At 56.7% G+C, this 16888-nt stretch overlaps 2 protein-coding genes across 6 annotated transcripts in view; one reads left to right on the top strand and one right to left on the bottom strand.

The window, feature by feature from the left end:
- Positions 1-1799: 1799 nt before the first annotated feature.
- On the top strand, positions 1800-2209 carry LOC115499241 (pyroglutamylated RFamide peptide). The gene has a single exon (XM_030293008.2). It carries the CDS (start codon positions 1800-1802, stop codon positions 2193-2195), a length of 396 nt encoding a protein of 131 aa, XP_030148868.1. The 3' UTR covers positions 2196-2209.
- A 438-nt stretch (positions 2210-2647) lies between these two features.
- Positions 2648-16888, bottom strand: part of ABL1 (ABL proto-oncogene 1, non-receptor tyrosine kinase) — a 149157-nt gene continuing 134916 nt past the window's right edge. For 2 of the 5 annotated variants that reach the window (XM_030293005.1, XM_030293007.1), the window contains exons 8-11: positions 15351-15503; positions 14039-14128; positions 13524-13688; positions 7614-11183 (exon numbers count right to left, since the gene is read on the bottom strand). In XM_030293005.1, coding sequence (XP_030148865.1) covers positions 9466-11183; positions 13524-13688; positions 14039-14128; positions 15351-15503 — 2126 coding nt within the window. In that variant the 3' untranslated portion in view covers positions 7614-9465. Of the gene's footprint in view, positions 2714-3527; positions 3991-7613; positions 11184-13523; positions 13689-14038; positions 14129-15350; positions 15504-16888 lie in introns of those variants that run through there. The other 3 variants (XR_004344325.1, XR_003964086.1, XR_003964087.1) reach the window with 3 other exon arrangements.

The raw sequence follows: 16888 nt of genomic DNA, 5'->3' as shown, positions 1-16888 counted from the left end.
CGAAGGGGTCCATGACCCGCCCCCCCCCCCCCCGACGAGGGGAGAGAAGCCACTTCCTTCTAGGCATCGACGCACCCTTTCTCAAGACCCAGAGGCCATCTCCTCCCGGCAGAGTCGTCCCCCAGATGGGATCCTGCCCGGCCCACAGGGCTGCCGGCTGCCTTGTGGAAAGCCCCCCACTCCGCCCAGGCCCTGATGGAGAGGCTTTCCCGAAGCAGGCGAGACTTGACTTCAGCTCCGGGGGAGGAGATGATAGAAGTTAGGAGGGCTGGATTTGGGTAGAGAGGAGGCTGCTTTTATGACTTTTTCAAAGCTTTCTGGCTGAGTTCCCTTTGAAATGTCTTCAAGGGAGCCATTTCTGGAAAGAGCTCTGGGGAGCCCGTGCCTCTTCTCCAGAACCGGCTCTTTTTTCCAGCCTCAGCTCTCCTCAGAGGACCAGCCAGCTCCGACTCACCATGGTCATTACCAGAAAGGCTTCCTTTAGGAGGGAATGAGCAATTGCTGTCGAAGCAGGGGCGTTTTGGGAAGCTCTATTTCTGTTTCAAATCCCCCCATGGACTGCCATCCATGGGGTAAAGTAGTGGCTCTGAGTCACTTAGACCTGGGCTTGAATCCCGGCTCTGTCACTTATAAAGCCGTGACGTCTTGGGCACGTCACCTGCTTGAGCACGGCCCCCTCTGTCAAAGGGAGTGAGACCCTCCTGCGGGAGGGACGTGAGGGGGCACCGGATGGACAGGGCCACAAAGCACTGCCCACACACCCGGTGCGCCAAGCTGTCCGGCCATTACAATCATGAATCTCAGGGCCTCCGCTTTCCAGTTGTGGTCCAGTCTCTTAGCCTTCTTGACAGTCTTCTCGGCTGAAAACATGCTTACTGTGAGGACAGTCTGCCGAGGTCACATGGACGGGGCTCACAGGTTTTAGCTCAGGGCCTGGCACGTGGGTGGTGCTCTGTAGGGATCACTGACAGCCCGGCCACGTCCACATGCTTCTCCCCAGGTGGGCGTGTTAGGCCAGGAACATCAAATCCATTCCAGCTTCCGGGAGCAATTCGTTTCCGTGGTAAAGAGACATTAGGTGTCCCAGCTACGCGGCTTAGCTACGCCCATTTAGTATCGAGTTGAAGACGAAGACAGATCGATGCTATTCATTCCCTACCTTGTGGCTCTGAGATGATATGGCCCAAGAGTCAATAATTATTCGGGGCTCCTGGGTGGCTCAGTCGGTTGAGCGTCCGACTTCAGCTCAGGTCATGATCTCGCAGTTTGTGAGTTCGAGCCCCGCGTCGGGCTAAGCGCTGACAGCTCAGAGCCTGGAGCCTGTTTCAGATTCTGTGTCCCCCTTTCTCTCTCTGCCCCTTCCCCGCTCATACTCTGTCTCTCAAAAATGAACGTTAAAAAAAAAAATTTTTTTTAAATTGTAATAAAAGGAGACCGAGCCCAAGTTTGTGCAGCACTCGGGGGCTACGGGCACCCCCCCCCTCCGCCCGGCTGTATGCCGTCCCAGCAGTGGGGGGGGGGGGGGGTTATCCGAATGCTAAGCTGCCAAGGCCGTCAGATCCAGGGGACCACGGGAGAGGAGACTCAGCCTAATTGGTACAATCAGCTCCTGAGCCTGCTAAGAAAATAAAGGCCTGCTCCCCCAGCATAGTGACACTTCCTCAAGCTGCCTGCAAGTTGGGCTCAGCTGATCTCCCAGCCTTTGATGGCTGCCCGGGCCCTGGGAAGCACTTGACAGGTTGTCATGCAAGGCCCACGCGTGCAGCCTGTAACTTGTTTCTCTCTTTCCTCCGGGCCAGATGATAAGCCCTTACTGCCTGCTCCTCCTGCCGCTGGGCGCCTGCTTTCCTCTGCTGGGCACAGAAGAGGCCGCCGCGGGTGGCGTCAGAGGCGAAATGGGCTGGGCCCACCTGCCCGGGGGACACCGAGTCTCCCTCCCACGGGGCTCCCCCCGGCGGCCGAGAGCTCCGCACCCACTGGGCCCGCCTGTCACGGCCAAGGAGCTGCAGACGTCCGGCAGGCAGCGTGCTGGCTTCAGGGTCCGGTCTGGGAGGCAGGATGACGGCGGCGAGGCGACCGGCTTCCTCCTGGCGGATGGCGACAAGGCTAGCGGCCCGTTGGGGACCCTGGCTGAGGAGCTCAGCGGTTACAGCAGGAAGAAAGGCGGCTTCAGCTTCCGCTTCGGCCGGCGGTGAAGGGGCTTCTCGGTGGACCCTCCCCGCCGCTGCTTCCAACCCCCTGCCCTGTCTTCTCCTCGAGCCCGCAAGACCAGAATACTAAGAAGGCGTGAGGAATATTCTAATGAGTTCTTAGCAGTAGGATGGCTTAGGTGGGTGCTTCCTTTTGATTTCCAGCGTGGCTGAGGCCAAAACCTGGGCGGGATCCAAAAAAGGAAGCAAGCCGCATCCCAGCAAGCACCGCCCTGATGTAGCTCACAGACCACCGTCTGTTCCAGCCCCCTTCCCGGGTGGTCGGGTCTCAGCGGTCCCCTGGCCCAGCGGCGGCCCGGAGGCTGGGCGGTGACAGCTGCGCGGTGGACGCGGCTGGGCCATGAATATGAATAAGCAAAGCTGGCTAAGCCGAAGGCAGGTGGGCTGATGCTGACAGCGGGGTAGTCAAAGTTTTGACAGTCTCCACGGGGACGTCTGGAGCTGACGTCCAACCATAGTGGGCCGTGACAGCGTGCGTGTTCCATCGGGTGTAGCGTGCGGTTCTGGAAGTTAAAAAACAGAAACAGAAACAATCTTGCTCTCCGTCCCATTAACACACGAGCCCCTCTGGCAAGAAAACCCTGCTTGTGGTGTCGAGATGTCATTCGGACGCGGCTGCCCATTCCCTTCTGATACCTGTGCTCGGCGGTGTACCCGTCTGGTGGGAGATGAACAGGGCAAGAATACATTTTTTGCTCTGGCAAGGCTGCCCCTCGAGTGTTCAGGATATGAATGTGCCGTGTGTGTCTTTTGAAATAAAACTTGTAACTGCAAAACCGTAATGGGAAGCTGGCTCACCCGATTCTTGCCTACAGGTCCTCTGTGCCCCCAGGAATCTGGGTTTTTCCTGAGCTGCAAGTGCCTTAACTCTGGGGAGATGGAAATCGTGTTGCCGGCACCCGCACCTGTCCCAGCATCCCCTTAATTGGCAGCTGGTAATACCAGTGGTCAAAGGCGGAGGGAAACGCGGCACAAGGTGTATTTTCCTGCTGCACTCGACTGCTCCTTCCGAGGCTTTCTCAAAGCAAAGAGCATTCTGAGAACAACTTCTCTACCCCAGGGGAAGCCAGAGCTCAGCCTGGAGTGGCTGCAGGCCCGGGGCAAGGCAGAGCAGCTCTTTCAAACGCTGCTCTGCCGTGTCCTGCAATCCCATCCCCTGTCAGATACGGCCGCGTGATCCTGCTCCCTCCCAGGCTGGCTTCGACCGCCTAGATGAGAGCCTGGATTGATGTTACTATGGCAACATCTCCCCTCCTCCTCTCGAGCTGCAGCTTGGCCCTGTTCACAATTGAATAATTTTCCATTGAGCTGTCACAATTAATTGGTGGATTTTTATTAGCCTTTTAGAACCACACTGGGTTGGGCCCAGCTTGGCACCTCGGAGCATTTCACAGTGTTTTCCATTCTATTAGTGACTTAGATTCCCCAGCAGCAGCTCTCAATCCTCGGCAGCCAGAAAGCCACTTCATTAGGGGGTGACAGATCTGAGCCACAAAAGAGCCAAGCTGACTGGGGCGCGGAAATTGGGTGGCAGGGTGGGACAGGAACACAGGAATCCAAACATCACCTTGGGTTAAAGTGAGCTGCCTTCCCCTGGAGCTCCTCGCGGCTTCTCCCCTCCGCGTGCCCCGCCGGGACAGGCGCCAGATAGCGACACGGAGTCTGGGAGGCACATCGTACTCCCTTTGGCTTCTACCGCTGTCCAGGGAAGGGATGATCCGGGATGCGTCCTGCTAATGTGACAGACTGGTGGGGATGGAACACATCCCGGGGTCTTCGTCTGTTGGTAAAGAGAGGCAAACACTCAGCCCTCAAGCCACAGAGGGTAAACCTCAAGAAAATGAGTCCCAGCATGTCCAACAAGGACAGTTCCGGAGCTGAGAATAGACATCGCAGGGTGGCCACGTGAAGGAAGTGAAATCCCAGCCCAGGCTCTCGCCCCAGTCTTGGCTCATTTCCACTTCGTTGGGGCGGGGGCGGGCAGTAAGCTGGATCCCTCCTCCCTTCACTCACTGACACATGCAGGGAAGCCAGAGAACGTGCTTGTGAAAAGACCAGGTGAGACAGGACAGATCGAAGGCCAAGGGCAGAGGACCACCCTGCAGCCAGGTGCCCTGGTGACCCTCACTTGGCCAATTTCTACTCTTAGAATGAAAGGAGCCACCTCCATGGTCACTAACTGCAGGAACCTGGAGGTCACCGAGGCTGAGCTACTCCCGCATGTGTTTCCCACGCAGTTTGGGAACATTCTGGCTGGTTTCTAATTTAGTAGGATGAGATTAACCTCAGAGAAATCGGAGATAAAGAGGGGGAAGGGGAGGGCCTTCAGAGGGGTGGATATCCCGTCATCACTTTCACCCTTCAACAACCATCAGCAACAAAGGTATTCTTTCCAGGTGCTTGTACATTCGAGCGCAATAACCCCGAACATCTAAACGATCAAACCGTTAAGGGCATTGCTCTGTTCAGTCCACTCCCGTGCTGTATCTGGCGATATCACCTCTTCAGTTCCCCGCCCCTCGCTCTACCCCCTGGGGCTTGGTCGAGGTTTGGGGGCCTTTCACGCCACCCCCCGCGCCCTCCTTGGCGGGGACGATCACTCTCCAGATTAGTGACGGTGAGGTTCTTTGGAAAACATTGACTTTGCAAGCAGAGATTAAGCTCCCTGTCTGGGTTTGCTCTAGCTGGTGTGATGGGATGGTCTCCTCCAGCCCAGGCACCTGTCTGCATCCTTTGGGCGTGTTGGTGCAAGACGCACACACAAGAGCCTTCATCTTGGGCGTCTAGCTAAACACTGGATGGGGAGTATTTTTGTATTTTCCCCTATGTTTCAAACATTAATAAAAACGTTTTAAGAAAAAAGGAGGCTCACGGGGCAGGCAGCGGGCCATCCAGCAGCTGCTGAAGTAAATAAGGAGCCACCTTGTCCTTAACTTTGCCCCAGGACCAGAGACGCTGCAGGACAGAGTCCCTTGAAGACCCCAAGTCAGGAAAGGTGCGTTTACCCTCCGAGCAGGGAGCTGGGGCCCTGCCCATGATGTTGGGTCGCCATCAGGGAGGTGGGTAGGCATGACAGGGACACCGTGGCTGGTCAGTCTTGTCCCACCTGACGCCTTCCGTGCCAAGGCAACATTTACAAATTGATTCCCCAGGACACTCCATTTGGGAATGCCTCCCGTAAAACATCCCGACACCTGAGAAGCTGGGTTGGCTGCAATCCTGGACTTCTTTTCTTCCACGACAGAGGGAGGAGCCCGACTGGAGCCCAGACCTCTTCTGCTGGCCGCGCTGGGGCCACCTACCACCATCGACGAGTTAGTCCAGCACAGTATGGCAGCACATGCTGTGTGACCCGGGGCAAGCTGCTCCACATCTCTGAGTCTCAACTTCCTCACACATCAAATGCCAAACAGCAACAGAACCTCCCTCGTTAGAAAAAAAAAAAAAAAAGGGAGAGGCTGTCACGTGGTAACGCGCGGTGCATCTGTAGTGGCTGAGAACGCCCACGTGTGGGCTGTGATTTTAAGAAAACTCCCACTGGAATATGACACACATGGAGAACGGGCTCCCACTCTGCGCACAGTTCCATTTTCACCAAGTGACAGACCCACTGGCCGGCACGACCCAGACTGAGAAGCACGGTGTCACCTGCCCCCCAAGAGCTCCCCTGCACCCCAACCAGGTGCGGCCCTCCGTCCTGACTTCTAACACGACACCACAGGCTAGCCGTGTTGCCGTAAATAAACGGAAGTTTCTGGCATCGCTACTGCGTGTCTGGCTGCTTCTGTTCAACGTTACGTTCGCATGACTCGTGTCCACGCGGGGTTGCGGCCAACTGTGTTCGTCTCCGCTGCTCCGTAACATCCCACTATGTGAACACATCGCAACGTTCTGCTCCTCTGTGCTGACGGCATCTGGACGGTTTTCAGTCTGAGGGTTTTTCCCTGCGATCCTCACTCTGACGTTTGGGCTTGGATTTTGTGAAAACAGCATCAACGGCAGCTGCTGGCCCTTCGGGCAGGCTTGACCCTCGGGCGCTCCTTGGTTCCGGACCTGGAGGGCAGGCCTCGAAATTACCCGAAAACCGTGTGTGCACGTACGTGGGTTTTCGGGGGCTCGATCCAGGTGCGCGAAGTCCTCAAGGGGCTCTGTGACCTGACCAAGGGCAGGAACCACGGTCCTGGAACGGCTAGACCCAAGTAAGTTTCCGAAGCTCGGGTGACACACGGAACGTTCTTATTTGAGAGAAGACCTGTATTTCCCCCTGGCACAGCCACCGCGGTGACAGGCACGGGACACCAGGCGAGGGCCGTGCCCGGCTGCAGCCTCACTGCTGGGCGTCAAGAAAACGGGACAATGTGCTCTAAGAGGGCTCCGTGAAGACTCTGGGCCGGGCCCACGTCTGGCACGGAGGAAGCAGCCGTCGGTTGCGGCCGTCACTCCAAGTCACTGTGCGTCTTCTTTCTGACGCCAGAGCTGTCCCTCGAGGAAGGCCCCCTGACTTGGGAGAGCTGGGGCCTGGACAGGGCGTGGTCTGGGCCTCCGTGAAACGAGGGAGGGGCTCCTGCAGCCCCCGGGTGCGGGCACACCCCGCGGTCGCACCAGCCCTCGCCGCAGGCCGGCGGCCTCACCTCCGGCCCGAGACAGGCAGCACGGCGGCCGCGGAGAGTCCACTCAACCGTGGTCCTGCACACGCTCTGGTGAGCAGGACCCGTGTCCCCTGACAAGGCTGCTGGCTTAATAAGTATCATTATCAGACAGCACCACTCACTTCCCCGACTGCCACTTTCCAAGCTGTCAGCTGGCGTTAAATGCAGGCCAAGATGAGGAAGTGGCCGCACGCGCCCCCTCGGTCCCCTCGGTGGGGGGCTGGGAGAGGCCACGGCGCTGCAGGTGGCATTTCCAGGCCCCCTGCCCCTCCTCGTGCGCACAGAGAAAGGAGACACGGGGCGGGTGGGCCACAGCGCGCGAGGGGCGCTTAGGGGGCCGGCGGGGAGCCGAGGCGGGGTCACAGGCAGAGGAAAAAGGCGCACCTGTGGAGGGACTATCGCTTCCAGGCCAGTGGAGCCCAGGACGTACTTCCTCCCGATTCAATGACGCTGTGACGGCCTGACAGCTGGAACAGCCCTTGGGCTCCTCTTCCTCCCGATTCGGAGGCAGGGCCCACGCCCAGTGCTGCTGGCAGATCCGTGTCAAGGGCGCAAGAAGGGCCGGAGGCCAGGGCAGGGAGGGAAACCGCATTTGGCAGGCCGAGGAAGATGCCCGGATGCAGGATTCCCACTGCACTCCTGTAAAACCCACCCCGGAGCCTCCAGCCCCTTAGGGGCAACGAGGACCCCCTCCCTCCCGTCTGCAAACCACAGCCCAGAGGGACAGGGAAAATGACAGACCAGACCCATCTGCCCGAGTTCTAACGTTGTAAACATTTATTTAAAAAATACTACGGAGAGATGTGGATTCAAAAAACAGAGTCATATACAGAAACAAAATGTACGGGACCAAAAAAAAAAAAAAAAAAGACACCATAGGCATTTGAGAAGGGAAAATAGTGGAAAACTATTTACATGTCATTTATAAAAGACCAAGTCTATAAAAGAGTGTAATACCAAGATATAAATGCAAAATATAGTGGCACGTCATGTGAACAAAAAAAAAATCAGTACCTTATAGAAAGAGGCGGTCGAGGGGACCTGGGTGGGGTCGGTTTTGCTTTGTCTGCAAGGCCGCTGGTGGTGTTCTAGCACCTCCCTCAGTCTGTGTGACACAGAAGTCTGGGGGGGGGGGGAGGGGGCAAAGAGGTGATGAGCTGTGAGGACAGCACAAATCGATGCAGAGGGAACCATCTCTACCAGAGAAATAAAGAATAAGTTCGGGTGATGAGGCCGGTGTGAGGTCACGGGGGTATGGGGGTGGAAGGTGGTGGCGCCTGGGCCCGGCAGGAGGCCCAGGCAGGTGCCTGACCCCCTCCTTCAGCAGCTGCTCTAGGTCAAGGTCAAGGCGGCCTGGGCCCCTGGCTGGAGAGCCTGGTCCTGGGCAGCCTGGGGAGAGGAGACCGAGGCCTGCTCTTGGAGACACTTTCTGGGCTTCATATGTTTGTGGTTTTCTCCATCCCTGAAAACCCCAGCAGAAACAGTGGGCTGCGTGTTGTTGCTCGTGGCGATTCAACAGGACATTGGCCTCTTAGCGCACAGCCAGCAACGGTTGGGGCTTTGGTGCCACAGTCCTTCTCCTCCCGTGCGCCGGCGGCTGGTCCTCCTGTGCCTGAGGCGACTGGGCTGAGCTCAGAGCCATGAAATGCTCCGGAAAACTAAAGGTTGGCTTGTCACACAGGAAAGAGCTCTGCATGAATCTGCTTGGTCTCAGAGGAGTACAAGGGAGGAGAAGGAGATCGGTCAGAAATCAAGACCAAGTGCCTTTTCTGGGCACCTGGAAGCCTGAAAAGAAGGTAGGCTGGGCCCAGCCCCGGGCCATCTGGGTACCAGCTGTTCCCCCAGCCAGCCACCCTGCCTGCCTCCCCTGACCCTGCACGCCAGACTGCGACCCTCCTACCCTTCAGACTCCAGCTTTCCATCCAGGCCGAGCAGTGCCACAAGACAGCAAGGACCCAAGGGCCGGCTGGTTTTAGCACCCCGTTTCACCCCCCAAATCAAGAGCTGTCCTTCACACGAGGCAATGTGAGGGCACCAGCCCCCGGCAGCAACGGAGGGCAGAGTGACCAGCTGGCAAGCGCTTCCCAGGATGTAGTTCTGGAGACGGGTCTTCTGCGCCGGCTCCCCCCATGGGGTAGGTGGGGAGGACAGTTCCTCGGGCCTCGGTGACAAGGCTCCTGTTCAGGGCGCTCGTTTCCTGCGGGAAGCGGAGGAGAAGGCATCCCCAGAGGAGGGCCTCCAGAAAGACCAGCGGAAAGGAGATACGCTCATCTGCTTTCACCCCTGGCCGGAAGAGCTCAGTTCTGGAGCACTACGTGGGGAGGAGGCCGGCGGGCCGACCGGAGTCCACAGAGCAGGAACTCCACAGATAGAACTCGGGACAGAGGCGACTCAGGGAGCCCGGGCTGGGGGAGGGGGAAGTGCGGGACAGTTGGCACAAAACACAGGTAGTCGGGCTGTGTTCCACAGTGGCCCTTGGCTCCGTGTGGCGCAGCGCTCCCGGGCCAAGGTCCCAACTCACTGGTCTGGTGTCGGCCACTGTCGCAGGCATGGGGAAGCCTTCACACACTGCAGGCGGCTCCGGCCGGCCTCATGCCCGGCTTCTGCTACCTCTGTACGATGTCACTGATCTCCTTCACGGAGCTGAGGAGTTTGCTGAAGTCCTGAGTGGCCGCCGGGCCACTCCCTGCTGTTGCCGGGCAGATCTGAAGCTCCCGGAGATTATTCTCCAGTTTGTTGATGGCCTCGCGGAAGGCGAATTTGTTCCTCATCTGCTGGATGGAATCCACATAGCTCACGCAGAACGTGTACAGGTTTTTGCCGGCTTCCAGCACGGCACTATGGCTGGCCATCTGCTCGGAGTTCTTGGAGATGGCCAGGCACAGGGCCTCGGTGCCGTCCAGGACCACGCTCTTGGTGATGGTGCCGCTGGCGATCCGCTCCGGAGGCTGGCGGGTTTTCCGAAGAGACACGCGGGTCGATATGAGAGGGATGAAGGCAGTAGACGCGGGCTGGTCCCCGGCCAGGGCGGAGGCTGCTGATGGCAACGTGGAGGGGGCGGGCGCCGCCCCGGCCGGGGCCCCCGCTGGCTTGCTGGACGACTGCGGCTTTGGCACGGATGGGAGCACGGGCTTTTTGACGCCCTCTCCCAGCGGACTGGGCTTGATGGCGTCACTGTTCACAGCATCCACGACCACAGCCGCGGCTTTCGTTTTCCCGCCAGTGCTGGCCTCCCCGGCCACTTCCTGGGTCGGGTTCTGAGCGGGCTTCCCGGCTTTCCCCACGGAGGCCGGCGGCGGGGGCGGTGGGGCAGGTTTGAGCTTGGACAGTTTCCCCTTGTCTCTCCCTGGGGACTCGGAGGAAGGCTTGTGCCTCCTCGCTCTGGGCTCCTCGGCGGGGGCCTTGCCGGTCCCTCCGGACGCACCTGGCCCTGCTCTGCTGGCGGGGGGCACCGGCTCAGCTGCGACAGGTGTCCCCAAGGCACCGGACTTGGTGGTCTCGTCCTTGTGGGGAAGGCCAGAGGAAGGAGCCCCCGTGACCTGCCTGCGGAGGAGTTTTGGAGTCAGACTTGGGGGGCTGGAGCCCGGGCTGGACTCCCCTGCGTCTCGAAAGACCTCATCGGCTGCTTCCTCGGTCTTTTTCACCAGCCTGGGTGGGGGAGTCACCGTGCCTCTGGTCGCCTGGTCTGACCTGTTCTCACTCGCCCGCTTCCGAGGCAGAGCCGGCTTCTCGCTTTTGTGCCCTCCAAACGTGGACGAGTCGAACTGCCTGCCCGTGGACTGCAGGTCCCGAGGCAGTGTGACGGACCTCCACTCGGTGTCCCTGGCTCCGTGGGGCACGCAGGAGGCCGAGCAGGACCGCAGGAAGCGCTTGCTGGAGCTGCCGCCACTCTCCTCCTCGCTGGCTGCTAGGCGGCTGCTGGTGAGCGTACTGGACTTTTTCCACAGGTGGGGAGACCGGAAGCCTGCACCCCCGGACTCCCGGAAGGCTCCGTTGGGGACGCCAGCCCCGCTGCTGGGCTTTGGGGACTTGCCTGGCTCGGCTGCGTCTGAGGGTGTGAGAGCCGGTGCCCCGTTGCTGGTTTCTCGGCCCTCTTCCTCGCCGGCCCCCTTGCGCTCGGGCTGGCCGTCCATCTCCCGGAAGGAGCTGCTGCGTTTCGGGGGCGTCGGGGCCGTTTTCTTCTTCTTCTTGATCAAGGCACTGAACAAGTTGGTCTTTTTGTCTTTGGGAAGAAAGCGCTCATCCTCATTCAGGCCGCCATCCTGGGGACCTCGTTCTTTTCGAGGGAGCAGTGGAGACACAGGGGGCTCGTGGTCCAGAGGATCTGAAACATAGTGGGAAGAGTTTAACAGCTTCAGACTAGAGGCTCCTTTGTGAAGGGGAACCTGGGGCTGGCCACCGGCTCCCCAGAGGACCAGCCACGGGTCTGGGCCCGGACAGGCCTGCGCGTGAGCACCAGCTCCGCCACCCTCCCCCCTGCCCCCCGCCCCCCAGCCGCGAGGCCCAGGCAAGGGACACCTCTCCACACATCCTCAGCGTTCTCATCTACGAAATGGAGAAGCAAAACCCACCCGTAGACGGGGCGCCTGGGTGGCTCAGTCGGGTAAGCGTCCGACTCTTGACCTGGGCTCAGGTCACGGTCTCGTGGTTTGTGAGATCGAGCCCCGTGTCGGGCTCTGTGCGGACGGCACAAAGCCTGCTCGGGATTCTCTCTCTCTCTCTCTCTGCCTGTTCCCCCTGCTCACGCTCTCTCAAAATAAATAAGTGAACACTAAAAGCAAGAAGAAAGACCCACTCGCAGCGTGGCTGTGTGAATACAGTGCAATATAAGGAGGATCTGTCCCAGCTTCTGGCACGTGGTGGCTCACTGTTGCCCCTGTCGCTACTGGTGTTATTAGGAAGAGCACGGGTCTCTCTCCTTGAGGACGGCAGCACAGAAAGCCACGGCACTCGTCCTCACCCCTGCACTGGGGCTTCCTTTACAGCACAGAGCCCCCTCCGTGCCACTGTCTGGTGCGTGAAACCCACGACGAGGCCGAGAAAAGGGTCAGGCCCCGCGCCCCACGGACCTGCCAATCATGGTTCCTCGGAGGTGGGGCCTGAAGGGAAGGGGACGCTCACCACAGCGACAATGGGCTATTATGCTTGGCAAACAAGGACTGACCTTTACAGATGTTTAAATGGGCATTCTTTACACACGAATAATAGCTCCTAAGAAATCTTTCTGGTGTTGCCAAGCTCGGGGCCAGTGAATGACAGAAGTCGCCCTCAGGGGGCGGCTGTGAGGAGAGCGGTTTTCTGTTAGCACCCGAGCAGCACAGGGGGCGTCCTTAACCACAGCAGAGGTACAAGGGGGCGCCCCTCAGGACACCGGGTGGCACGCAGGACACCTGGCTCGGGGAAAGCTGAGGACCTCCCCAAACCTCAATCCAGCAGGAGGAGGCAGAGAAAGTGAGATTCTAACGACCCGTGTGCAGCCCCATCGCAGGACCCAAAAGCCGACACTCTCGGCTCACCAGGAGACGACACGCGAATCCCGACGGCCGTAAATGAACAGGGCTGTGTATGACCGGGCTTCTAATAAGCCTGAAGTTTCCACGGTGGCCTCTCCCCATTCCCACCACTGAATTGCCGAAATCATGACACCCGACAGAAGGACAAAGGTCCAAGGTTCTGGACGGTCTCTACGCCACGGCCTCCAGGGTGGGTGAGCAGGGCGACCCAGGGGGTATGGAGGGAAAACATCGTAATTTGGATTTCTTTTCTTATATAAACCTTCTAAGTGTACGTTTTTGGTATATTTTAAGTTACACATATTTGCACAGTCGTACGCATCTACACCCAGGCTTCCCATCTTTTTTTGTTTGTTTTTTTAACTGACATGGGCACACAATATAAAAAAAAAAAGGGGAATCCTGGGACTACAGATCCTGCTATGGCTAAACATCCCATAATTCGGGCTTTGCCGTGCCCCTTCCCACTCGCTCAGTCTGTGGTCCATCAGAGCATCCCCTAGGAGCCTCTACGAACCCAGATTTCTGGGGCTTGTGGTGGGACAGGGGGGGCAAGCGCTCCACAAGCATGTCCTAACTCAAAGGAGAGCACGGCGCACGGGGGCCACCAGGTCCCCATCTGCGAGCAGCATTCCTGCGAGCATCCTGAGACCCCCCGCACCACCCCCACCTCGCTGGCTCGTCTAGGGCATGGTGGCCGACAGGTTTTTGTGTCAGAGACCAGGCGCGGACGCCGACTCTGTGCCACGGGCGTCTCTTGGCTCCGTCCGTCCCGGGGAACTTTTCGTACCAGTGCTTTTGACACAAGCTGCTCTCTACCTGGTTCGATGTTTATTATTGCTGTATCTGCCCTGCAAGAGCAACCACAAATGCCATGAATAGTCCACGAGAAGGCGGGTTTGTCTTCCCCATCGGTTTCATCAGCACCTGTGCCTACCTGACTGAGCTAACTACCGAAGCCAATGGTTCCTGATGATTCCCAGGAGGAGGGTGGGCCGCTGTGGGGAACCTTCTTCTTTTCGAGCTGGACCACTGACAAGGAATTAGAGTCAGCCCGCCCGCCGTGCAAGCGCACTCACTGCTTCCCATCCGCCTACACTGGCCCTGACGGCGCGGACCCCTCCGGGCCTGGTGGGGGTGGGGGGACGTACCAGTCTCTCCTGGGCCCTTGGAGTGGGGCGTCTCGGGCACCTCAGTGGGGTCTTTGTGCTCCGCGGCTCTCCTGGACGTTCTCGTCTTGGTGGGCAGCTCTGGGGCCTGCAGCAAAGTACTCGCAACCCCTCGCACACCTTTTTTCCCCAGTTCCTTTTCCACTTCTAAGAACCACCGAGAACAAAAACAAAAATCAGCGGCCGTTAGTAATGGCGTCGGTCTGGCGTTCTTTCTGTTTCTCAGGCACGAGTGGTCACCCACGCGCAGTTACAGAAAAAGAGACGCAGATGCGGAGAAAACCGCACTCGGCACTTTCCAGAAAGGTGCGTGGCCACAAGACCGAGATCTCCACGCTCCACGCCTCTGCCCGGCCTTCTGGTCTCAGATAACTTGCTGGCCTGGGGCTCTTCTAGCCGGAAGGGAAGAGCTCCACCGGGCTGGAGCCCCGCCCGGCCGTCCCTTCCATCCCAACCTCTCGCCCCACTGCAGGCACCCCCAGGAATGGGCACTTTACCATCTGATATGCTGGACTCTTGGAACATGGTCTCAAAGGCTTGGTGGATTTCAGCAAAGGAGGGCCGGTCGGAGGGATTCCACTGCCAACCTGGACGGACGAGACCCAGGCAGACCACGCATGAGGCCCTGCTAACAAGTGTGGGGCTAGTAATTCTCAAGGAAGATCTGGTGATGAAAGAAACACCCCAAATCTTGCTAACCATCTTGTGCTGGGACAAGTGACAAATGCCACCGTGTCCTGCCACAGACATTAAGAATGTGAAAAGACCTTAGATACTGGCAGGAATATGGACTGTAGAGCCCCAGAGAGTTGTGACAGCAAGAAGTGCATTTATAAATCTTTTCCCCGGCCCCACTCAATCAAGTGCAGAGAATCACGGAGTCACGTGGCTTCCATTTGACCCTCACTTCTGGGTTATCAAAGTCTAAAGTCCTCACCCATACAGAAAGGCTAATTAAAACAAGGTTAACATGAGGATTATGGACTGACGGAGGCTCGTGTTGGTAAGGATGCAGAATTAACTCTCCTACACTTCTGGTGGGAATATAAATTGGTACACCTTTCCTGGAAAACAATTCGGTAAAATCTTTCAGAATTTAAAACGCAAATAGCTCTTTGGACCAACAGGTCAACTTCCACAACTACCGGCACAATGTACGGACGTCTATGTAGGAGGGTGTTCATCCTGGCTTTGCTCACGATGGCAAAAGCCAAACACAGGTGTAAAACAAGCAAATGTCCATCAACAGGGGAAGAGATGGATGAATACATCATTTAACGGCAAGCTAAACAGCTGTATAAAAATAAGGGGATGGAGTGCTCGCTTCGGCAGCACATATACTAAAATAAGGGGATGGAGAGAGGATGGGATCTTTGAAATATGGACATGAAACTGACGTGAGCCTTATGGCTGTGTGCAAAAAAAGTTGAGGGAGTTGTTTTACACACACACACATGAAATAAAACCAACCCAGGTAAATGTCACCGGGAGTATTTACCTATTACAACAGAATGTTTGGAGGCAGGGCCCAGGAATTTGCATTTTTAAATAAGAAATCTAAGTTTGGTATCCATCCATCCCATTTTTGCATGAAAAACAGAAAGAGCCTCACACATAAATACTATGTATACATAACGTGTATAGAGACACGGAATCTGAGTAAGTATGCATCTGTTATATTAGTTGCTTCTGAAGAATGTGAATAAAGACAGGAAGGGAAATACTTTTTGACTTTAGGAAAACACTCCTGCACGGGAATTTCTTACAAAGCCCGCACAGAAGTTTTACCACCGGCTGGGGTAGACTCACATGCTCGCATGAGTTCGTAGACCTTCTCTGGGCAGCCTTCCGGGCGTTCCATGCGATAGTCTTTCTCTAGCAGCTCGTATACCTGGGACAGGTCAATTCCTGGGTAAGGTGACATACCGTAGGTAGCAATTTCCCAAAGCAGTACTCCAAATGCTGCAAGGAAAAAGAGAGAGGAAGGTTGTTCAAGATGTGGCAAATTTAACTATCTTGCATTTGAAATTGGTTACCCGTGTAGTGGACATTATAAGCACCTATGCCCTCAGGGGGCGCCTGGGTGGCTCAGTCGGTTAAGGATCCGACTTCGGCTCAGGCCATGATCTCACGGTTCGTGGGTTCGAGCCCTGCGTCGGGCTCTGTGATGACAGCTCAGAGCCTGGAGCCAGCTTCGGATTCTGTGTCTCCCCTCTTCTCTCTGCCCCTCCCCCACTTGGGCTCTGTCTCTCTCAAAAATAAACATCAAAAAAAAAAAAAAAAAAAAAAAAAGGCAGCAGCCACCACACCCTCAGAAGCAGGCCAGACACCAACATTTTACCAGGCCTTTAACGACCAACAGCCCAGGACAGAACCAGACTAAAACGCACCGCAGGGGAGAAGAGACTGTACTGATCGGCCTCTCCAGGGTCTTTGAGGTTAAGGTGACCATCTTTACTGGGATTTGTGATGCAGGGAACCTACGGCTGGAGATCAGGACGCCATTTCTACTCCTAGTTTTGAGATCACCTGGCTAAGTGTCTCAGACGGGCCACGTTTCCTTTCGGGGCATATGAGATTATCTCCAGGGCCCCTTCCAACTCTAAACATTTCATAAAAATCTTACAAAATCTTTGAAAGCCCAGATTGTAGCCTTGAAATCCCAGATCCCACTGAAGAGATCCAAGGACCCCTTGGAGAATGGATGATTCAGGTTCAGGGCCGGAACGAACCTAGGATATCTTAATCGCTCTAGACGGCACAGACGCCATCAAAGACTACAAGGGGTCTTGTCAAAAGGGAGCAATCTGGCCAAACAGGAGACACTCTGCTTATCAATAAGGAGAAGAACTACCGTGGATTAAAACACATCAGATACATCTAAACACGTCATACACATATATCCACGTATATATCATCACAAAAGGAAAAAACCCCAAAAAACCCAAAAATGTACTCGGTCACCATTCGAGGGTATTAAAAAACTAGCTCGTTTGCGCGACCCCTGGTAAGCCCAGGCAAAGAGACAAACAACTATGCGGCCTTTTCTGTGTGAACCGTACCCCGAAGTAACCCCACAGCAGATGAGGGTTTCGTCTGACAGACGTACTGAGCTAAGCCGGGAACGAGGAGTGACAGCATTCGAGAATTACCGTCTGGCAACCCCTAATAAATCAGTGGATCTCGGCACTGGGGATTAGAAACTGCTAAAATCACAAAAAAGAGAGCAAATCAAGCACTGTGCAGCTACTGACGACAAAGCACGGCACAGTGCACCCAGTGCTCCTGCTAAAAGAAAAAAGTCAAACCCGAATGTGACCAAACTGTCCAGATCCCACTGCCCATTT

Source organism: Lynx canadensis, chromosome D4 (assembly GCF_007474595.2).
Source record: "Lynx canadensis isolate LIC74 chromosome D4, mLynCan4.pri.v2, whole genome shotgun sequence".
Classification (NCBI taxonomy): domain Eukaryota; kingdom Metazoa; phylum Chordata; class Mammalia; order Carnivora; family Felidae; genus Lynx; species Lynx canadensis.
Note: the sequence above shows the minus strand (reverse complement) of the source record. Positions and strands in the feature narration are given on the sequence as shown.

Bases quoted from the DNA above. Each gene is read 5' to 3' on its own strand.
- LOC115499241 (XM_030293008.2), top strand. From the start codon at position 1,800: ATGATAAGCCCTTACTGCCTGCTCCTCCTGCCGCTGGGCGCCTGCTTT.